A 24,855-nucleotide genomic window follows, 5' to 3' on the forward strand; every position below is an offset into this window, starting at 1 on the left:
TGTTTTCATCAAAAACAGCTAATAAAGGGAAAAAATGAATTCTCACTGCTCTGCTTTCAGTGTGCAGTGTTGCAAACTTACATTTTCATGAGTTTTATCACAGTTAGTGGTTTTTCTGAACTTCCACCTATCAAGTCCTGTCCTATTTCCATTTTAAAGAATTAAACATCTAACTGCCAAAAAGAATTCCAGAGTTCAGATGTTGTGGATCAAAAAATGCCCCCCAGAAACCAGGTTAGAAGGATGCACTTAGGGTTTATGAAATCATACATTTGTGTTTGTGCAGTGCCATATATTTTGGGCATATTTGGAGGTATTTAGTCAAAGAATAGCAAAAAGGCAGCTGGAACAGACACACGTGCAGCAGAGTGATGTGCAGCTATATTTTCTTAAAATGGACAAGTGTATAAGTTAATCTCTTATTGCTTGCTTGGTGAATCTATCACTCAGAACTATATTAAAAAATCATTTTATTTCTTGCAAACGCCTGTTCACCTGTGACACCAGGGGAAAATGGGTTTTATTTCTGCTCCTGCAGCATCTGTGAGCTGAGCTGCAGCTGCAGGGCCCAGTGGTGCCCCCAAGGCACAGAGCTGCACGAATTCCAGCAGTGTGCTCACAGCTGATGGATTCCGGGTGTGGGAGAGACAACCCACAAAGGGTTCTGATTTCATTTCCACAGATCAAACTATGAAATGTCACCCTATATGAAATGTCACTATCACCCACCCACAGGTGCTCATCTGTCTCACCCATGGGCTGGGATGCAGATGACTCCCTGCAGTCCAAAACTTTGGAGGGCACCTGGCCAGTTGGATCCTAGTCTCCAATCTTCTGTTATTTTTTCATTTCTTTTTCCAGCACACTGTGATTTTTGCACCATTTCAATAATGGAGACCCCCATGGTCCACAGTGTCATTTTTCCTCAAAATATCTTAGGGACATGTTAAAAATACTTAACAATGAAGTGTTTGGGGTCTTATGAAAGTGTTGAATTATATAAGGACTCCTAAACCTTGGTGTATAAAATAACAGATATCAAAAGATTGGATTTTGAAGATAACTGCACATTCAACTGGGAAAAGATATTTAAATTTTCTCACTTGTAGCCTAATTCCCTCTAATGATGTTACAGTAATTCACTGAGTCCACAAATCCTTGAAGCATCCTTATTTTTTAATTTTATACAAATTCTTTTCAGAACTTTTGCAAGAATATAGTATTAAATTAAAATTTACCTCTGCATTAAAATTAAAAACCTGGTTAGTGCTTTTGCCCCAAACACATGCAGATACAGCTTTGAAATGATGACCCATTATCCTACAATAATTCTATACAGATCAAGCATTAAACTCACAGTTCTGAAGTCACAGAACTAATTATTATATCAGGTCTTCTGTGCTCACTTTTGAGCAGACCACAACTCCAGAGCTGACAGAACGAAGTATTATAATTCCTTGAATAAACTGAATGCTAGAAATTTCCAGATAATCACACACTTCTTCAATTAATACCCATAAGCTGATGGAGGAGATGTACAGACTGAAAGGTGTTAACATGGGAACAAAGCTCAATTTTCCGCTGAAATTTTCTTAGCATCAGATATTTACAACCTGGACTATTTCACCAAAATTGCAGAAATTTTTAAATCCTGTAACAAGCAATGTGAAGTCAATGTTTTCTGGAACACAGGCTTCTAAAGGGATTTATTTATGGGCACAGCTGATCAGAATGGATAAATCAGCACAACTTTTGCAAAGACAGTGGAAAGGTTCTGCACAAAAACCAAACAAATTTATGCTCAGATGATGGTTGTGTGTTCCCCTTGCAACAAGATTTATAAAGAGCAGAAAACAGGTCAGGGTGTGAACAAGGAAATGCAGAGTGTAGGAAAAGTGGAAGTGAATTACATAAAACATCAAGAAAGATGATGAGGAAAATGTTGTGGAATTAAGTTAAAAATGCAAGGGAAAAAGAGCAAGAAGGTGGAAAATGAAAAGAAGATGGCAGGAAAAGGTAAGACAGGCAATGTGATTTTCTTCAGGTCCATAAAGAACAAGAGGCCAGAACGGAGGCATCAGCTCCTCTTGCTGCACACAGGGAATTATTGACAAAAATATAATGAATCCATCGTGTCATTTCTTAAGAAAATTTAAAAAACCTTATTACAGACCATACCTGTCTTGTCCAGAAACAAAAGCTATAGATAGCCACGGTCCCACATTTCCAGCTTCAGGACATAGCCATAGAAATCAAAGTCTTTGCAGCAATTAGACATTAAGATTCTGAATTTTGAATAAATATCTGAATAAGACAGAATTCTTTCTGTGTTGTGAAGAAAAAAAGGTGGAGGTTTGAGCAGCCAAACTTCCAAAATGTCTGTATTACATTATGAAGGTCACTGATGGATGACAAAAAACTTATTTTTAAATTAGCAAGCAAGGCCAGAGCTTCAAGACTTTGACTTTGTCTTGAGCCACAGGACAGGTGCTCTGTGCCAAAATTCCCACTGCAACATTTCTCAACTCTAGCAACGGATCAGGAAACTCAGAACTTGTGCAGTTTTCCAGAAAAGCAAACCAACCAAAATTTACACCTAATAAAAGATGAAAAATTACCCTCCTTGCCATTCATAAAGTCAAGAATAAAAATTTCTATTTAACCCAAGGTTGGTTGTGGGTGAGGCTGGTTCAAGAAAGGTTCATGAGCAGACAAAGATTTCTGACCCAAGTAGGAAAAACACCAACCAGAACAAAGAGATGTTTCCATCTTTCCCCTGAACTCCTAAGATTCCTTCCTTTCCTGCAGGAAAACACAAGTTCTGAGGAAAGGGCAAAGTTCCTGGATATTGTTGCTGCACCCAGAACACTGGGGCCTCAGCAAGGTATTTGGAGGGTTATTTTAATACTTACAGGAAAAAGAAACAAATAAATCAATCATGCTAAACAGAAAAGAAGCATCTTGATGACTTTTAAATGCCTTAAAATGCAATTAATATATAATAACAAAAGTGGTTTTATAGACAATTAATATAATATGACAAAAATGTTATTAGTCTCCTTGTCTTTTACTGAACACATCATTATTCTTTTTGGGAGTATTCTATTAGAAAATAATTTTTAAAAATACCCAAACCAACAGAACAACAGACAACAACCTGCGAAACTTAACCACCATGCAAATAAATTTAATGTCATTTGTTACTGTCTCAATAAACTCACATTTTCCTGTAGTTCCTACTGCTCTGCATTTCCACTGTCCCACCCCTCAACAGGAAAATATTCATTTTTCCTGGTGTTTGGAGAGTGTGTAATTTCTAGGATGGAAACCCAAGCCCACTGCCCTGACAGTCATAGGTTATAAACAAAGCTTTGCTGATTTCTCCTTTTCACAGAATTCCTCCCTGTTCCTCCTACAAATGACACACCAGGGCTGTTGAACAGCAGGGATGGCAAAGCCAGGCAAGCAGTCAGAGCTCAGAATAAAGAAAATGCCCTCCAACAAAACCAACTGTTGACTTTTGCCGTCTTTCCTCAGAAATAAAATGAGGATCTTACTGCCTTCTGAAAGGAATCACAGCTCCCTGCTGATATCTCATAACATTAGGAGGTATTGATTTACATACAGTATTTATTGAACAGAATATTGCCAGGAAAAATGAACAAGATATGGTAAATTACAGAGTTCATATAGAATATTTTGTTCCCCCGAGATAAAATACATAACAATGACACAAATTTTAGCTTCACTTCTTGTCAGATTTTCTCTTTATGCCATAAACCAACTTTGGGAGAGAAATATTTCCAGTAGCTGGAAATCCCATTTCCATCCTAGCTGCACAAGCAATTCTTTAAATCAGTTTTAAGAAATGAGGCTCCACTTAAAATTTATATGCTCAAATATTTGATTTATGCCCACAGTTCTGGTGATCACCTTGGCTTTGACCTTGGTAAACAATCAGAGCCAGAAAGTTTCCCGTGAATTCAGAAGTCTGCCCATATGGATCTCATTGAAGGATCCAGGATTCTGCTGGGTTTGTTTCTGCCTCCAGGTTTGGTTTTTTTTGTTTTGAGGGGTCCTCTCTGAATTTATCTGGAGCCCCAACATGAGAGCACATTGATGAACATCAAATAAAATCTCAGCAATATGAAGGAAAAAACATTTATCTCCTGCACTCCCTACGTATAACATGTAACACAGGCTACAGGGATCTTTTCCCTGTCAGAATTTTCAGCTGTATTTCAGTTGATCTGACTGTAGCTCATGTACATAAATAATTCTCTATCTGATTAATAATTATATTTTATACTTCCACAAGAACTCTTTTTTTCTTTTTACAGTAAAATTTTCTTTCATTTCTCCTTGCTAAATAGTCAGGATTCCTTCCTGAAACTTTGAACTCTGCCATTAATCTGTGATTTTTGATGCAATTTGAAATCACCAGTATTTTCAAGGGCTTGGTCTGTATATTAATAATCCTTTAATTAAATCAAGCACATTTTACTGCAATTCACATCTCTACAAGACCAAACTTCTTGCAATGAAAGACGGAATGCCTTCCTGTTTTTGGGATATCAGTAGGAGATGACTGGAGTCTGACATTCCCCATCAGCTGGTTTCAGCTCAGAACAGAGCAGATCAGTTCCACTCCAGACAAATCTGCCGGTGCAGATAACCAGGATTAAAATACATTTTTACATTTTTCTTGAAGTTAGATACAAACACACGATTTTCCTTTTGAAGGAGCAGCATGTTTCTGTGTGCTGTCCATAGATCTCCAGCCAGCATCAGCAGAGATTCAGCATCAGGGGATGATAAATCATTCCAAAAAGGATGTGGCTGCACTAAAATGGACTTACACAGGCCAGAAATTCCTTCTTCTGCACAGGATAAATTACAGCCATTCACTTCCAGGGTTTTGCTATAGTAACACTTCCTTATCTGCAAAAATGCTTTAAAGCACTCACAAATCTTTCCCACAAAATGCTCCTCAGCACCTGACCAAGCTAGTTTTCCTCATCATTGTGAAGCATTTCCATTGCTTGTTCCTTATTAAACAGGGGAATTGAGCCCATCAGGGCTTCAGCCTCACCCTCAATATGTGGCTCAGTCCCTAAAGTGAGGCAGCTCACAGCACAGAGCTGTTGATGGGTCTGAAATCTTCACCCTCCTCTCAGCCTACATGTCAGCCAACATATAGAAACAACTCTTCATAGAACTACACACTCCCACTTTGCTTTTCAGCCCTGTTAACATAAGTTTTCTAAATATCTCAGTCTGTCACTACCAGTTGCAAGGCATCCTTTCACAGAAGTGTCATCTGCCATTATGAAAAAAAAGCTGAGGGCTGATTTCACACCTCTGATTGTTAAGGATTTTTTTAAAGCAAATAAAGCTCTTTACTTAAAAAATAATTAAAACTAACTCTTCATTAGCAGCTCAAATTGCTTAGGTAAATTTGGTCACAGCTCTAATTTGCACACAGTTTTATCAAGCCACTTCATTTCATGCTTGCAGAGGATCACCTTCTGATTATTTCATCTCCACAGACATTTGTTGCCTTTCAACGATGGCAACGCCCTTTAAAAGCTTGAGTTCCAGCTGGAGCACCCCAATGGCACTTTGCCACTGATGCTTTAGAGGCTGCAGGACTGGATTTCACGGCTGCAGGGATTCTGAGCGGTGGGAAGTGATGGGAAACGAGTTGCTGCAACTGGAGATTCTGTCCTGGGCCCAAGGAATGCCCAACCCCACATCTCATCCATGAGCAGTACAAAAATAAGGGATTTTTGCCAGGTGTGTTGGACCCACATAAGTTGGAGTAAAGGACAGAGTTCTTGTAACTTCAAAACTTTTTGTCATCTTGGCAGTGGTAATCAACCTCTACAACTCTTCCTGCCTTTCCTTGCATTCTGCCTACAAATACATTACCCAGGTAAATGTGAGGTTTTGAAAATGAACCCAGGGGTTTTAAATAACAGATTACCCCATAATCACTGGTTTTCAGACTTCTATTTTCACTGGCCCTCTGTTTGACCCTTTGTTTCCTAATTCATTGGAGTTTTATCAACACTGAGCACAAGTAGCCTTCCAGCTTCACTGCAATCCTTTTGCTCTGTTATCACATCTCTTTAGAAAAGCACTTGGTTGTTTTTTGGTTTTTTTCCTCAAGGAAAGAACTGAAAAGTCACTAATATATCTGTTCTGTTGGAATCAGAAAAGACTATGGGTCTGAAGTGGACTCTGAAGTTCTATAAATTATGGGCAGGTTTTGGATGGTGTGCACCTCACTGATTTGAGCTAGAAAATCCATCTTTAATTTCCCCACCAATCTCCTTCACCTGTTTTTCCACATCTGCACTTTCCAATAACAAATAAATGAACTCTTTGCCATTGTCTGAAATTTCTGACTTAGTCTGATTTATTCAAATCTCGAGAGAAAACCAAATATACTTGAGAGCATATTTATACAATGCAACACCTTTTGCTCCCACTAAATAGGGGCTCTAGGCTCCCTCTTATCTCACCAGCCCAGAAGCAATTCCACAACGTGCCCAGAGCCTGCTTAAGCCCCTCTTCAGAGCATCATTTAGAATTTTGTCAACAAGCTCCAGCAAGCCCCAAAGTAAAACCATTCCATGTAAATCCATGGGTGTACTCTGACCTGCAGAATTCCTATCAGGATGCTCTTTAACAAACCTCTCCAGGAGGAAAAGGAGTTGCTACACAGTTTTCTAACACAGTCTGTCTTTGCTGGGCATAACATCACCCCTGACTCCTCCTGCTCCTCTTCACGGGCAGCTTTCACTTCAAACTGAAGCTGGCTGACATTCCTTGGGCTTTAAGAACACAAACCACCACGTTTCATAGGAAATAAACTCATAAACCAAGTGGATTAATAAGTTTATTTCAGAGGGTGAGGGTGGTGTCATTAATACAAGCTGCCTTACATTCCTCTTGCCAGCTTGAGTGCCTTTGCTAAAAACCAAAGATTTTAAACTCATCTGGGTTTAAATCATTTTAAACTCATCTGAAAACACAACTTCCACACAAATGGGCTCCACTGAAAAGAATGGCAGGCCCTGACCCTCAGACAGATGTTTTCACCCTATTTTGAAATATTTTCTAACTTTTACTAGAAATAAAATACTTAAACAGGGAAAGAAGGGATCAACACAAACAATGAACAAAGTTGTCTGTGCAGAGTTTAATATTCTCTAATTTAATCATGTCCTCTAGTTATGAATCCAGAGAAGAACCCCTACAAGCTTTTCAGCATTCCTCCAGGAGAAAGAGGGCAGCAAACCCAAATTTTCAAATGTTCAGTTAAAAAAAAAATAAATTAACAGATTAAATATTCTTAGCTAATTTAAAACATTCTGAGGTAGTAAAATCTACAAAGTTCTATGAAATACTGTGATCACCAAAGCTCTGGTTTGTGCCCTATTAATATTTTTCAATTATTACCCCTGGAGCACATATGCAATAAGTGCAGGGAATAAATCTGTGCTCAGGCAGAGCATCCCTGTGTGTGGCTGAAGGACTCAAACAGATTTTATTTTTTATCCTTTCCCCACCTCTGATTACATACTTGATATTCTGATGGTTTTTGTATTTATTCACAATGATCTCTTCTTTACTCATTTGCATTTTGCTTTGAATTTTTCATCTTAGAACCACAGTGCTGGGCAGGGGGAAGCTCAAACAAAACCAGAAAACACTTTTTTGAGAGAAATTCAAGGATATTTCAGGTTATTCACCTTTCAGTGTACCAAGGAAATCAGGGAGAAAATCCTGTTGTCTTCCTGACACCATGACATTGGAAAATAATGGGTTGAATCTGAAACAGCTAATCAAGTTGAGGGTTCTCCTTCAGAACATTCCAACCCCATTTTTTGCTGCAGGATGGGGGTGAGCTGCTGAGCAGAGTGCTGGATAACAGCTCAGGAAGCACCACAGCCTCTCATTCACATTTCTCTGGATCACCTGCTGTATGACATTTCTTGTGCATAACTTACATTGCTTCAAAGAGCCTCCTCTAGGGAAATGGGTTTGTCTTAATTTAAGTGTGTCTTTCACTAGATCAGATATGAGGGCCATTTGTGGTTTGCTGCATTAAGTTGAAAAGTCTACTATGATTTTCCAGGAGAAAAAAATATTCAAGGTTTATATTCAACACATTAAGGTGGAAATCCACTGATAAAATAAGAAACAGCTGGCAAATGAAGACAAGGAACAGTGTTAAAAAGAGAAACTGCAATGTTTTTCTTGCAAGGAGGACGTCAGCAACTCCCATAAATCCTGTGCCAGTGCTTAACACACATTTCACTGCAGACCCAGATAGGAAGGAGATGTTTACGTGTTGAAAACCAGCATATGGTAAATTTTAGCAGGGCTGGTTGAGTAGTAGGGCCCATCACCAAACTGGGAAACTCTCCCAGAGAGGAAGGAAACAGCACTGGAGGTACAAGTGGTGATTATGACACAGCAGGAGATGAAAATGAGGGGTCAGGGATGGCAGCTAGGACTGTCCCCAAGCCTGTGTCCCACAGCAGGGAGGGCACCTTGTGCTCCCTCTGCCAGAGGTGGAGATAATCCCTGTGGGGGACACCAAAGGCAGCATGTACTGAGCACTTGGAATTCTGCTGCTCCTCTGGATCAGCACAGCCAGGGACAAGTTCTGTGAGTGCACATTCCCAGAGCTGGATGGAAAACATTATTTGACAGATCTTCTGTTTATTTTATGTATTTTGGGACAAGTTGGGGCAGCTGTTTTGCAGGTTTGGAGATAATTTATTGGGTATTCAATGAAGAGAAACATTTTTATTGACAAGGAAAAGAATCTGTGGTAAGAACTGTGTAATTGATGCACATTGCATATGTGACATTTTCATACCATCAGAATCTTCTTTATCTCTATTAAAGATACCCATTACTAAAAATGGAGTTCAATGGTGGTTTCCACTGACCATTTGACAATAAAAATGTAAAATTCTGTAGTACCATAGTAACAACTTCCCCAAAAGATCTTCCTTTGTCCAAACAAAATTTTCTATTCAGAAATCAAATGCATACACAATATTCAGACGGCATTTCCACTGAAGATAAATGACAAGAAGTCCATGCAGAAAGCAGACAAATTTCAATTGAGTGAAAAACAAACACATTTACCATTTCCAACGGTTCTTGAAATTTCATAGCACAGTGGCTGCAATTGAGTCTTCAATTTAACTGCAGATCTTTCAGGAGCAAATGCACATTCAGAAAATGCATGCTATCAACAGAGAGGCAGAGATGTTATCTCTGGGTACTCACCTCGTAATTGGCAATCGCTTCTCGATCAAGGGTTCGGGTCACCGAGACGTCCCCGCTCATCTCATTGATTCTAAAAATTCCTTTTGGGTCTTGATCTACTCCCTTCCCAGAGAGCCGAAACTTTACTCCCTCTGTCCCTTCACTTCTGATGACCTGCATGGCAGGAAACAAGCGATGGGCCACGTTGTAAAATCTTTTAAACTCATCCTAAAACCACATAAGTCATTTCAGCCTTTCAACTAACGCTGAGCTGTGTTCCCTGCCAATAAAATGTAATGATAAAATATGATTTCAATCATTCACAAGACACTGTGCAATTTTTGTGTTAAACCCTGGAAAAGCTACTCATGTTTCTGGCCAGTTCCTATCCTATCTTTAGTGTCTTCAATTTCACTGCTTAAAGTTTCTGTTATTCCATCACTGAATTCACTCTATGCCTAGAATTTGACATTTCATTTAATGCTATTTCTTCTTTTTAGTTAAATTGATGGAACAGCTACAAAGTTTCAAAAAAAAAGAGAATATTATATTGATTGCCAAGAAGCACTACCATTTCACAACAACCCTTACCATACCAGAGAGCCATCACACAATATTTTATTAGTCATTGTGAAGTCATTACACACTACTTTCAGGTTGGGCTTTTTATCACCCCCAGTTCTCTTTCAAACCCTTCCTTTCCCAGGATTTTAAATCAAGGGGAAAATCTCTGCATGAAAATATCAGAATATCTTGCCCAGAATACTCCTGAGTCACACAGCTGGAATTAGTCCACTTCTCAAATTCCTATTTATATATATACACACACCCATAAGTGTATGGAAACTCCTTGTTACTATCACCTTATTTTGCCATGAGAACAAAATCCTTAAAAATCTGATGTCATTAGCAACAGTAACATTTACCAACCTTCAGAACCACACAATATCAGTTATAAGCTACACACTTTGCAAATTTGTATTTGTACACCAGAATCTGAGGGATTATAAATTAATCTTGCCCTTTAAGGCTGACAATCTTGCCAAGCCATTTCTTCCCTCTGCTGTTCGGCGTTCTTTTGTTTCTAGCAGCTTCATATTGCTGATTTCCGCAGAAACATTAAGGCAAAAATTTACATTCTGGTCTGAATTACAGCTCAGGAAGAGGAAGGGAGAAAGTGGCCTTAGAAATCTGGACCTTCTCCAATTTTGAGATAATAAATATGCAGGGTGTTTAATAATGTCCCTGAGGAAATAAATGTTTGCTGCCCTATTGCTGTGGGTTGAGCAATGCTGGTTTGCAGATTACTGGGCAGTGAGATTTTTGACTTAACTCCATAATCATTATTCCTTTATTTTTAATTGAGAAAAAATCGCCAAGAGTTATGAAATAGGAAATCAGCATTTTCACAGATAAAGTTTTGCTTTCCAAACCCTTTGGGGAAGGCAGACATTTCAGAGTAAAAACCTGTTTCACCTCTTTTTTTCTCCCTCCTTCCAATACTCAGAAACACTAATGGTTGAAGTTTTCTTCCTGTGTATTTTGGAGTTAGTCATGCCAAAACACAGAGGCAGACAACACTGCAAGTGAAGGGGCAAAGTCACTTTGAGACTTCTGGTTTGGTGATGAAACTCTATCTTAATGGCTCCTACTGAAAAGTTACCTGCTGTTCAGGTCATTTTTGAACCAATTTCTGGTATTTTTACATCAAGCCTGAAAACATGAGTTTTTCTTAACATAAAGCTATGCTTGAGATTTTGCAATGTCGTGACCATTTCTCACTTTTGTAGGGAAAAGATGAATTGATCCTTTTCTGCCCTGATGTCTGAGACTTATTATGAGGCAAGTGCACCTTCCCCTATGAGAGCAGTGGCTTGAAAGCCACTGGCCAGCACAAAAGTCTAACTCTGAGGTGTTTATACTGCAGCCATTTTCACCAGAGCCACCAACCTTTACTTGTTTATAACAAATTTAATATGCAGTATAAACACAATGCTCCAGTTGTAACAATCCGCAATAAGAAAGAAAAACAAATATTGGGCTTTGAAAAGGAATTTGTAAAAAAAACCCAGATGTTCATATGGAAATTTTTCTCCACACTAGATAGAAAAGAACGTAATAATGATGATGATAATAATAATAATAGCAATAGTAGTAGTAGTAGTAGTAGTAGTAGTAGTAGTAGTAGTAGTAGTAGTAGTAGTAGTGGTAACAGGGGTCCCTGCAAACCCAACCAGTGGGAAAATTTCTTCTCAACATCAAATCTGGCAAAGATCTTCACCTTGAATTTGATGGTGAGACCTCCCAACATGGTGCCTGAAAGGTCTGTGCTCCTTGGAGCTGGCACATCCCATATCTCATCCCAACTCCAGCTGCAAACCCTTCTCCACCATCTAAAGCATGGGAGGAACAGGGAGCAGAGGTTTGCAAAACGACTGGATGAGCTCACTCAGCTTTTTGAAGACTTCAGGGAACTGTCACATTGACAGAGCTTTGCAGAGCTTTTCCTTCCATCGCTTTACCTGTCCGTGCCTGCAGGCACTGCCCAGCACCTTCAGCCGGGTTTTGTGACACAGAGCCCAGCCCAGGAGCTGTGGACAGCTCGCAAAAAGTCATTTTCAGAAGGTTCCTTAAAAAAGCTTAATTAGCCACAAGAGGGAGCCGCGAACTCCCAGGAATGTCAGCGAGAGCATTACCATCTCCTAATTAAGATGCTTATATAATGGCTGCATAGTTCAAAGAAAGTGCATTTCCCAGTTCACAAGGAGCTCAGTATAATGAAAAGTTTAATAAAAATCAGGCTTAATTTGCCATATGGTTTGGTGCTTCAGCAAGAGCAAGGAAGAAAACAGGAGGATTGTCTGACATCTCCTCTGGCAAGGCTGATTTGGAGCACTGGCACAAACACAGCCCTGTTCACAGGAAAATTTCCTAGCTTACAATGCATTTGCAGAACAATGCTTTCCCAATATCCTGGTGGAGATAAAACAAGGCCAGACTATTTCTGCTGCAATGTTTACTTTGGGATTTCATTTTTACTTTTCGAAAATACATAAATGAAATCCCACAGTCACTGCTACCTGAAGCCCAGACAGAAACAGATATTTCCATAATTTTTTCACAGCTTCAGGAACTTCAGTGCAGGTTCAAATACTGAAAACGTCTGCATCATATGGCAGTGGCTACGTGTTGCAGATAAAGGCTTTGCATTCTTAGGAAATGGTTTTTAAAGCAGCACAGGACCCCACCAGCCACCCACTGGGAATATGGATAAGGCAGGAATACTTTATCCAGCATCCCAATTTCTGCCTATTTCATTCTCCCTTGCTCTGAGCTGACAGGTCAGAGGGGACTTTCTGTGGGCAGATGGCTCAGAATAGACACCAGCTGAGCATCCCACAACAACAGGGACTCTTGGAGGCTGTTCCCTCACCCAGGACACAGGGACAGCACTGGATGGACACTCAGCCATCGCCCGCTTTCCCATCTCAAGGGTACTTCAGAGAATAATTGGGAATTGAAGTGACCCATCCCACAGGCACAGCACCCACGACAGCCCAGCAAAAGGCTCTGTGATCCTGCTCAGCTGAAAGACACTTCCAAGCAAGCAGAGCATCACGGAGCTGACAGGAGCTGCTTTCTGCTGAACCGTGGCCAAAACGTGTTTCCCCAGTGCTATTTTTGGGCTGACATTATGTATCCCTCGCAGCCAAACTCATTTCAGCAATGTGATCCCCCTGTTGTTATGGGTTTATCACAAAAGTAAATCAGAGTGCTCTCAAGAGAAGAAGAGAAATAGAAGCACAAAAACCCCACACTGCCCCGAGAGAGAGAATTCACAGTTCTGCAGTGCCAGCAAATCTGACCATCCTCAGTCACCAGTTTTGCTCTTTAAGAAGTGTTTGCCTCAACCACTCCCATAATTTCTTAGTTATTGATGCCAGATGAATGATAACAGTTTCATTTTTTAATTAGAAAACTAATCCCACCCCCAGACAGGAATACTTGGTTCATGTCCCAATTCTTCTCATTTCAGAGCATAACAGTGTCTCACTTGTGGGGTTTTTGGGGTTTTTTGGTTTTTGGTTTTTTTTGTAGGGTTGTTTGGTTCTGGGATTTCCTGCTTCCCCTAGCCTCTTAGGAAGCAAATTTATTCATGTAATATTTAAAGGTGAACTTTTTTTTCCTCAAATCACTGTGCTCCACAAGAGCAAAACAATGGTTTAGGCTCATTGTTCAGAAATTGTTTAAAATAAACACACACTTCCTGTCCTGCCATACTGAAAATTACTCTTTGCAGTCAGAGGCTCCATCTGCTCCACGCTGACTCAAATACTCTTTCAACCAAAACAAATGCAAAATATTCCCATCGTTATTCAAAAGCATTAACCAACAGAAACTGCTTCATTACTGTAAGCTAAACATACAAAACCCGTGGCTAGAAAGGAATTTATATAATTTGCTGAGTTTAATAATTTATTATGTAAAAATTAGTACCTCTAGCTTCTTTAAAGAAATGTCAGATAAAGTGGCTGAGCATGGGAGCCAAACTGTGCTCGTTGATGAAGGCAGATATTGGCCAAACCTGACCTTGGTTTTCTCTCTGATTAGAATTTTCTCCAGATTCACTCCATGTGCAGGTGACAGGCAAGGAGATCCAGTGGATTCATTCCCATAAAATTAACAGGAATTCTAAAACTTCTCTAATTGATTGTGTCCTTTACTGGTGATAATTAGGGATAAACCCAGTACAGGATATTTTTCAGGCACCACTTTTTCTTGTTTGCATAATGGACCACTAACTTCACTCTATTATCAATCAAAACACATCTGGGCAGGTGCCCTCTCAGGATGTTACCCAAAACATCCAAAACAAGTTGATGGAGACAAGAATGAACAATATTTGTGAAATTCAAGTAAAGAGCAAAACAAAACTTCAACAATTCGAGGTGATTCTGGAAAGCAACACAGGTGATATCACAGTCCTAAATTTCAAACCATTTCCAGACCAGCTTTCAATGTCCAGTCTGTGGAAGAGGCAAGGTTTTCAAAGCTCTGTCCCTCTCCAAGAGCTCTCCTGAGAAGCTGAATCCAGCCAGTCACTCTCCCACTCAAATCCTGATATCTGTGCTTGCAGCTGGAGGAGCCCTCCAGAATCCACAGGCACGGGATGGAAAGGGAATGCACAACACAGACCCAACGGTGAGACAGCCAAGGCAGGGGAACACAAGGTTGAGGTGAAGAGTTTGAGTTCTGGGGGAAGCAGAGCTGGGAAAAAACACATTTAGTATCACAGACATTCTTTCTGTGCCATCAGCTCCTGACATTTTTCTTGGTGCTGCTGACAGTCCAAATAACAATGCACATCTAGAGATCTTCCAGAGAAAAGAGATGTACATAGACTACAGACTGGATTTAACCCAGCAAAGAAAGCCATAATTCGGTTATTTTAAACTTTAAAGACCTATTTTCTACTTCAGATCCTGGGTGAAACACATTGCTATAAAACATCTGAATTTTGCACTTTAAGATATAGATTTGGTTGAATTATTGCACCATTCTTCTCAGTCAAAGATATTACTTAAAACTTTAAATGCAAGGTAATTAATCCTTTAAAAAAGTTTAGATTCTGTGTTTGTTTCTGTGAATTATTTGTTATTTATTCTTACGCATTCATACACATTTAAACCCTAGTGGCACTGGTCAAAACTCTTATTACAAGAGTAGCAATTACTTCGTAGTCACATTGTTTTTTCAGTTCTTCTCTTAAGAATTACAGAAAAAAAGGAATATGTGTATTATTACAATAGTACATCTGTAAACTGAAGTGTTTTCATATCTGTATAAAATTTCTGCAATACTCAGCACAGGGTATACTAATACCCTGAACATGAAAACTTTTATACCAACTTTCAGAGAAGGAACATGGGAATAAAAAAGTCAGGCATTGAAACAAAATTAATTATGAAAATAAAGATAAAAAAAACCCACACTGGTATTTTCAAGAGGGTCCTTTTTAGCATTTTAACTCTGAACTTTGTTATGAAAAACATTTCAGGAAGTGTCAGATTTAGGAACAAGCCTGGGAGAATTAAAGCGGTTTTAGCATATTTTTGATGCATTTTTGTAAGATTGATTAGGGGCTGCAAATGGTACCAATGTTCCTCGCCTGAAGGCATTCAGACAAAACTGTGAGTGCTCTGATCCAGCACCACGTTGAAGACTTTATGTACATGAAGAAAATAGAACTTGCACTGCTTAAAAAGTGGGTGAAACATTGAAGGATTTTTTTTTGACTGGGGCTCTTATTCCTATAAAATGTGCTATACCAACTATTCTTTTGTTACATCGGTGCAAACACAATGTCTTACTAAGTAGAAAAAACTGCAAATCTGAAATTTGACAAGGTTCATAAATTCGATAGGCAAATGTTTCAACAGAGTATCTCAATGTATGAAAATGACACAATACATTAAAAACCAGTGAAGTTGTTTCACCACCAGGGCTCCATTTTCCAGATCTTTTTAGAATAATCAAAACAAATAGGATATTTGATATCCAACCAAAAAATATCTTCTCAACATAATGGCTTTTTATCATAATTACGCATAAATGTTTATAAAATTCAGATCAACTTTGTAGTGGGATGCACAGGTGTTCAAGGGAAGCAAAATGAATTTATACATGTGGGAGTCCTGGGCACTGGTGGATCCCTTCAGCCCCAGGTTCATTATTGTAGTTGTACACAGATGCAAGAATTCTCCCTGAAGAACCCTTTCCAGCAGCTGCAGGGATTTAAATTTGAGGATTTAACCAATATAAATAGCTAACAATGAGCATTTGCTCAGAGATCGAAGCGAAGTAATTCAATAAACACATCAAGATGTGCATTAGCTTTTGTAGCAGGTAATTCCTCAGCTTCCTTTTTCTCCTAATTTATAAAGAGCAAGAAGATTCATTACAAATAATTTCCCCTTTCCCTGTTCCTAGCAGTCTGTTTCACAGCTATATCTGCAGACTCAGGATTCTGTACACAGCACCACCTCCCTACAGCACAGAGGTCACAAACACAGGTTTTTGTGGCCTCAGAGGGAAAGGACTCAGAAATGTTCCTTGTCGCAGGAGGCCTGGCTGTTTCACTGGCTGGCCTGGCCTTTCAGGAGCCATTTAAGCACCATATTTGATTTGCTATTTAAGTGACTTGCAAACCCTGTCACTTGGAGGAATTGGAGCACCACTCTCTGCTGAGTGACAGCCAGACGGAGCAGCTCCAAAGCTGTGCTCTGTTTGGGAAAACCTGACTGTGATTGACAATATTAAAGGAGGAACTCAAAAATCCCCTTAAAAACAAACAAACCAAGGGATTATTTAGATTTAAAGAGGAGCTTTACTGAAAGCTTTTCACTGATCTAAAAAGGCAGAAATTAAGAGGCAACATTGCCACATTTGATGATTTGGAATTGCAGGAATTCATGACTTAGGACAAAATACACAATGTGTAATCACCACAGGTGTAGCTAAATCTGGAAGAAATGGGAGCAAAGAGGAGACCAGACCCAATTTACAGCACCTCTTCCCAGGTATTTCACAGTGCTAGTTATTCTGAATAAGACCAAGGTCTTAATCCATTACTGAGAGCCTCTTGTGCAGCACCCAGAGCAGCACAAGGCACTGATCTGGCCCTGGGCTGGGGGCACCAGGGCAGCATTTGAGCTGGAATAATCTGCTGAGGAGGGCTGGAGAGCTCTGCCCTGCCTTGTCTGGGGAATACAAAGCCCTGGCTGCTTGCTGTCCCTGCAGCCACGTTTGCTGCCCCTGGGACTCAGCTACAAATGTTATCTTTAGATCCATGCACGCAGCAAAGAAAGGAATCAAGACCTGGATTAAGTGGGACCCTCCAGCTGGGCAGAGTAATTGGAATTGCAGAATAAGGCACCGAAGTTGCAGAGCTCACCTGAGGAGCTGAACAGGAGTAGTAGAGTGAGAAAATGGAGCTGATGAGAATGTTTCACCTAAAATGCTCTTGAGAGTTAAGACTCAGCTGAAGCTGAAGAAATTTCTTGGAAGATTTTGACTAATTTTATTTTTCCTTTAGCTAGTAACCTGATGAGTCTTGAATGTAAAAATATTTTGCAATTAAAATGAACTTAGAGGAATAAGTACCCTATCAAAAGTACTTAATTTTTATAATTGAAGATATTAAAAAAGAAATATCATGATGAAGGGTATTTTTTTCTAAATTTGGTTCCATTGCATGAAGTCTGTCTAATACTTGTGGATACTTTAAGAACCTGCTTAGCACCCAATTCCCACTTGTAGCAAACAACCCACAGATCTAATTATAGATTTTCCTCAGTCAGTAGTTCCCTAGGAAACAAATCCATGGCTCATGTCTTGTTCATGGAAGGTCATGGGAGGAAGATAAATATTTTTCTGTGTATAGAAACTTATCTAGAGGTCACAGGTCTGCATCTCAGCAGATGCTGTGCTTCTGCCAAGGGCAGATGGCAGCTGTGTTTGACAATTATCTGAGATATTTAAAATTTTCAAACATTTCAGTATGATGAAGCACTGAATACTTCTATTAGTAATTTTATGCTTTTAAAAAAATTTAATTAAGATTTTAATTTTGGTTCTCTATACTCATTTTAATTTTTATCAGTGGATCCGCCTCACTTTTCGTGCAAAACCATCAGAGGTCAGTTCAAAATAGCTGTGAGTATTCACAACTCCTTAAAATCGTAGGCAGAAATGTAACTTAAAGTTATGAGTGGTAAATACAATTTGTGTTTTCTTCATATTGGCTCTTAAATTATCAATGTCACACAATCCTGATCAAAAATTTGACCTGCATGCTTGAAAAACCTTTTGTTAGCAATTCCACAAGTGACCGTGTTTGAAGAGCTAACATGGACTACGTGTTAGAAACTTCTAATAATGTTACTCAAAAGAAAGTTTTAACTGCACCTTGATAAGTTTGACTGCTTCTAATTTGAAACAAAAGCAGTCTACAGTGACTAAATATTAGCACTGATGTATTTTTTTAATCTAAAACCAGACAAACTTATTTATATCATATTAATCTCCTGTATTAGTAAGAATCCTGATCATACTAGCACTAGCACTGAAAAGAGATTCAAAAGACAACAAATGAAGTATCTATCAGAGTGACTTCTGCTTGGTTTTAGTAAAGCCAAGCACTCAGTTCATAAAGTGGAACCATTACTTGAGTAGTCAGAAGAAAATTAAGGGTGGATCTCTGATCCTGATATTTTCTCTGCATTTATTCAATGGCAGTTCTATTTAAAAATGGTAATTTGAATAAGAGCAGCCTGTACCCCAAGATTCAACATGCCAAACATGCAGGAATTCAAGGGGTTTGGCGAGACCCAAAACCCAGAACATCTGTTCCTTCCCAGGTACTCCACAAAAATGCAGGAGGTCTTTGGAGTAAACATTTAAAACTACTGATGCATTTCTAAAAGCACAGAAATGGATCAGGTGTAATCACAAAGTGCTGGTAGGCACCATGAGATCAGGATGGTTCCTGTCACTGCTGCACACCAAACATTTATTTTATGAATCCACTGCAAACAGCTCTGCCCCTGCTTGTGCCTTTGTAAGGGCTCTCTCCAATAAAATTGTAGACAATAACAAAATAATTCCTGTTTACTCACATCAAGATAACTCTGTATACCTAATTCTGGACTTGCAAAACTATTTAATTCAATTTTGCAACAACACCAATTACCCAACCTGAATTTATGCAGAAAAGAGCTGCTCTAGGTTAGTGTGATAATTCATGCAAATTTTATAATTTCCTTCCTCAAAAAACTGGAAGCTGAGCCATAAAATTTAAATGCAGAGAGCATCTACATTTTGTGACTCAGCAAGCCAAAAGTTGTTGCTGTTCCAAGTGAGGGTGTCTTTGTTTTAGTCTCATCTCCTACTGACACAGATATTTGTATCAATATTTCTGCATAAACATTTGCATTTGTGTGTAAAGGTTGGCATCTATACCTGGAGAAACTGCAGGAAAAAGCCAAATTTGGAACAGGAAAAACTTAAACTGCTCTTTCTACATCGTGAAAGCTCTCACAGTCCTTACCAAGTGTTATCTTAAATGAACCAGTTGCCACTGATTTTCTCTGCTGGCAAACAAATGTCAACCTGATTTCATCTAACTACTCATTTAGAATAAAAAACTCCACATAAAGCCAAAAATCTCCTACAGAAATAATCTGAAACGTTGAAGGGATTACAAGGGTACTGGAAAGAGCTGCACAGCTGCTTGCTTTGAGCTCCAACAGATTATTTTAAGAGTATAAGTAAGATTTACTGGTATCTCTGAGAATAAATAACAAATAATCCACAGAATGTTGAGTGATCAATTACACTGTGTTTAAAGTTTGAAGTCATCTCTTTTAAGAAGCCTTATTTCAGAATTCAGCCAAACTAGTGTCTTGTTGACCATCATAAGAAAAAACGCCTTTGAGTCAGGTGACACAAAGATATTCTTCAAAATATTTTCCTGGTCTTCAAAGTGCATTGATAAATACAGATCTTTTCCTCAACTTTCACTAAGTAACAAATAAAACTACAATGTAATAATGTGGAGCAAGCATTGTCTACATCATTCCTATGGTAGCATTGCCCACTCTTGTGGAATATTCCAACAAAAAAATTAAAGCTAGAAATGCACTCTTAGTTAAAGCTTCAGTAAACAGGCTCTTTAAAGACTACACATGACAACCTTTGGATGTTTTAAACAATAATTGTCAAATATGGGCTTAAAATATAAATGCTCTTTTAAAATATGAAACACTTCCAAAGACTAAGATGACCTTTATGGGAAGTTTTAGACTGAAACTGTTAACATAACAATCTGTACTGCATTCATTTTAGAAAATAACTTTCTAAGGTGCCTAAAATGTGGTGCTGTTATCTTACACATCACCAGCTACATAAAAAAATAGGTAAATAAATAAAATTTTAAAATACAGCTTCCAAAAAAAATTCATTTTTGTCACTTATCTTTGTTTTTATCCCATATGCAGCTGTGTTTTTCAATGTTCTGGGAAAACCAGTCCATCAATGTCTAACTTAAGTATTTTCCTAACAAATATACCTTAAAAACCAATATTTCATGACATCTAAGACTGCAGGAAAAAATATTCCATATTGCAATTCAGAATGTAAAAGTTGGTGGCTTCAATCAGCAGCTATTAAGAATTAAAATATTAATGTTGAAGAACCAATATAACACACAGAGAACATAAATTCTGTTCTTGAATTAATGGAATAAAGTTTGCTTTTTAAAGGAAGGAACTGGAGGGTAAATACACACAAGGCTCTAGAATGAAAGGTTTGATTTTGCCCAATGGTGGCCTGAGGCCAAGAAAAATTTGTAGGCAATAGAAATAATGGATTCTTCTTTTTTTAACACTGCATTTCATAAACTTGCAAGTCAGTATCTGCCTCTGAATTTATCATTTATCATTACTTAAATCTTAATTACAGTTTTCATACAATTAAAACCAAAAAATTGCTGAGATTTTTAATCCACTTGTGGCTGAATACAAGATATTTTTCCACTGCCTCTAGCAGCTTTATCTTTTCCAACTCTGACAAAATTAGATGCTTTCCAGTCACATACAATTGCTTTGCCATAACACTGTTCAAAGTCAAAAAATACTATTTAAAGCTAATAGTAAGATTTTGTGAAAGTTTGAGCTGTTAAATTACTAAAGTGTTACATACATAGGATTGGTGGATAATGGCTATGGTGTTCTTTATCTTGCAGAATGTAAATGTAGCTAATAGTGTGGAAAAAAATCATTTTAATACTTAGCTGAGATTGAAGAAAATAAAGGATAGAGAAAGACATTCAAGAAGTAAAATTCACACTGAATAAACCAGAGCAAAAAAAGAAAAAGGGGGATATTTTTATAAAGTATTCTAAATGTTAGAATGAAATTCCCTCTTTTGTAACAACAAGATTTTTATTTAAATGAGCTCAGGAGTCATGGAGGTGCTGTTCCAACTACCAGAACAAGCTTGAGCAATTTTAACCTGACTTAAAAAGAACAGTTTAATGCTATTTAATGGGAATTTATCTGACATCATCTAGTCCTGCTATTCTAAGGGATATATAATGGCTTCCAAGAGAAAAAGCCCCATTGATCTGTGCTCTGGAACAGGGTCTGGGAGCTGGATCCACCCCAGGAGTGACCCTGATGCCAGAGCACCCTTGCAGTGGTGTCTCTTTTGGTGTCTCCCTAAATTCAGTGTTCTTTATCCCATGGTGTTAATAAACATATCATCTATCCTATAATGATGGAGTTAAAACAGGAGTGAAACAGAAACACAGTGCCATTTTAAACTGGCAAAATACAAATATCCAGCCAGTTCCTGCTCCCCTTCAGTGTGCAGAGAGGATCCAGCTGGATTGTGCACCAGTATTGGAGCCACAGCCACTCTGGGCCTTGGCTTTAGCTCTGGAACAGCCCCAGCCAGCCCTGGAGCCTTGGATTTCCAGCCCCACCAAGGCACTGACACACTGCTCACGAAGGGAAAGAGAAGGCACACCCAAAAACACCGCAGGATTTCATTCCGTGGTGTTTACACTTCATGCTAACCACTCCTCACTGATAGTGGCATTATTAAGTGATAATCTATAATCACCCATGGCCATATTTGACTTCAATTACATCGGTGTGGATCCAAAATCCACCTGGTTTTCAGACGTGGCCTCAGCTCAGAGTTAACAAACAGCCCAGTCCATTCTCACCAGTTCACACAGGCTCAGATCATTGTTGCAATTCCATTATTCAGGACAAATGAAAGCATTAACAGCTATTTCTGACATAATTATTTGCTGTCTCCCTGTATTTAACTGCAGTTATAATAAGACTGAAATATCCAAAGATAACAAATATTATATTACATGCACTACTGAAACTATTTTACTACAAATTTACGACATATTTTTAGGTAAAAATGACCAGAATTCTCTAAAATATTAGCATCTCTCATATGAAAATAGAAAGATATGGAGAATAATAATATACTGACAGCTATAAAGAAGGTACAAGAGCGCACCCATCCTCACAAAGAATTCAGCAATAAACTTAAAATAATGTCTTTGTCTCTTCTAATTTAAGGGCAATGCAGGTAAAACTGCAGCAATAATTAATGAGGCAAAAAGAGCCTTTAGATTAATGAAGCAAGTTAGTTTCCCCAGGATCAGGTACTGTTGTTTAATTTTTACCAGAAGTTAAGGCTCCAGGTATATGATCACAATTCTCAAATAGAAGTAAAAAATATTTAATGGAATTAGTAACATTTTTAAAATGTAAATTAGTCAACAGCCCATTGTGGAGGTACAAAAATAATTTAACAACGTCTACCAAGTTTATTAATAATTAAAATCACCTTAATATGTATGTTTCTATGGTTACATTTAATGTGTTTAGAATACAGAAAGATCTTAACAGAGTCCCAGGATTTCCCAGCTAATATGAAGAGCAGAGATGGCTTTGAAATTGATCTTTAGGAAGAATAGTCAAGTCATTTCAACTGCAAAGCATTCATTTCAATTTCAGCCAGAGAAATCAATGGGCAAGAAAACAGATCTCTCATCAATTAGGACTTCTTCTCTACATCTATCACTTTGACCTATCTTGGGGATTTTCAATTGACAGCACAGTATATCAGCATTAAACTGAACCTACAGAAAAATAAATATTGGAGAAATTTATATTAGAAAATTTAGTTGCTAAATTTAGCCCTTCTGCAGTATCTTGGGGAGGAATCCTGAAACCACCCAGTTAAAAACCCCAGCCTCCAGGACAATTCCTGCATGTTGGACAGCTCAGGACAAACAAGGGATGGGCCAGCCCCGCATCCCAGGGGGGACAGCAGCAAGGAACCAAACTAAAACCCAGTAGTAGACATTATAAAATCTCCTTTACAGGAGAACTGGAAATGCACAAATTACCAGAAATGCCAGAAGACGTAGCTTTAATTCCATTTTAACTGCAGATTACACATACCATCATGATGAAGGAAATGACACCTAAATTCACTGCAAATGTGGACCTTGGTAACTTAAATCTCACTGCTCTCAGAAATAGGTTTTTGTTTCTACCATTGCCTACATGCTTTTGAAATGCAGAATGACTCTTTAAATAATAAAGTAATATTTGAAGACAAATAATGAGTCAGACATTCCTCACCCCTTGTCTCTGCTTTCCAGACACATTTAAATGATAAAAATTGTATTTAGAAGAGCAAGAGCTTAACCTAGACATGGTTTGTGGAATTACACAACTGCAAAGTAACTATTTGTGCAGCCACCCTGAAATGTTCCTGCAGTGTGTTTTCCTTACAAAGAGCAGTATAAATAATTCAAAGATGAACCAAAAATTACAGAGGAATGGTTGGGGGTCATTCCTGGGTACATCTGCCCTGGATTCTCCCTGCAGTGGTGGTCGATGTCATCCTGTGCCAGCACCAGAAAGCCTCAGACACAGCAGCAAGGACACCCTTTCCTCTTGGCCTCTGCATCTTGTGACAACACACAGAACATCACAATGCCTGACAAAAATTATCAACCACTTCTAACCTTCAGTACTGTTAAATCACTCTGCAACACTCTAATCTTTCCATTACTTGTCAGTCTCATGACTCATTTTGGATGATCTGCAAACTCTGTCACTGCAACGTCTCCTTTTCCAGATAATTTCTGTGGTGTTAAACACAAATCACTGTATAAATCCTTGAAAATATCTATTGGCAAAACCTTCCCTATGGAAATCTGTTTCCACACTGATGTTTCAATCATTTTTAGCAGAAGGAAGCATTTCCTCTCAGTAGAGAAACCAAAGCATGGTTTATTGATCAGATTTATCTACACCTTCAGCTTCTCCACAGATCTTAATACATTTAGGAAATATGATTTGCCCTAAAAAGATCCATGCTGACTGTTCACTTCATGAACACTCCCAAGTTTATCTATTCCCAAATTTATCTATTTCAGTGCCTGCTGGAAAGCATCTTGGCTTTCACTGACTGCCTGGTGCAGGAATGGGATTTAGTGGGCTGTAGTTCCTAATGTTTCTCAAGGGTTCTTAGGGAGCTTTTTAAAAAGAATGGGAAGGATGTAACCCCCACATTCCAGAGTAAGTGAAGCCAAGGTGCAGCAGTAGCTACGTGCTACAATCAGGAGTTAATTCCCAGTTTGAGCTTTACAAACCTGCTCTTTCCTATTTTATAATTTTTTTTTCTGCTTTGCTATGAATCCATTTCTTTTGACGCCTCATTTTGAGATACTCTGTCATTCTCCTGTCCCCTTCCTCCACCAACATCTGCAGTGTGGCACAGCCTCCCTTCTTTCTAAAATAATTGAAATATTTACTGGTAGTTTGTAGCTTTCTCTTCCACTTTGACAGTAATTTCACTTTTTTAAGGGAGTTTGGGGATTTTGAAGAATCCTCTTACATTCTTTTTGAACCTCCAATAGAAGTAAAACTGTTTGCATGAACTGTATGCCAAGTATTT

At 38.5% G+C, this 24,855-nt stretch overlaps 1 protein-coding gene across 4 annotated transcripts in view; it reads right to left on the bottom strand.

Annotated features, from left to right (window-relative positions):
- The window catches only part of CDH13 (cadherin 13), a 435,704-nt gene that overhangs the window by 215,329 nt on the left and 195,520 nt on the right, over nucleotides 1-24,855 (bottom strand). For all 4 annotated transcript variants that reach the window (XM_064386249.1, XM_064386248.1, XM_064386250.1 and 1 more), the window contains one exon: nucleotides 9,316-9,468. In XM_064386249.1, the coding sequence (XP_064242319.1) occupies nucleotides 9,316-9,468 (153 nt within the window). The remainder of the gene's footprint in view (nucleotides 1-9,315; nucleotides 9,469-24,855) is intronic.

Source organism: Passer domesticus, chromosome 12 (genome assembly GCF_036417665.1).
Source record: "Passer domesticus isolate bPasDom1 chromosome 12, bPasDom1.hap1, whole genome shotgun sequence".
NCBI lineage: Eukaryota > Metazoa > Chordata > Aves > Passeriformes > Passeridae > Passer > Passer domesticus.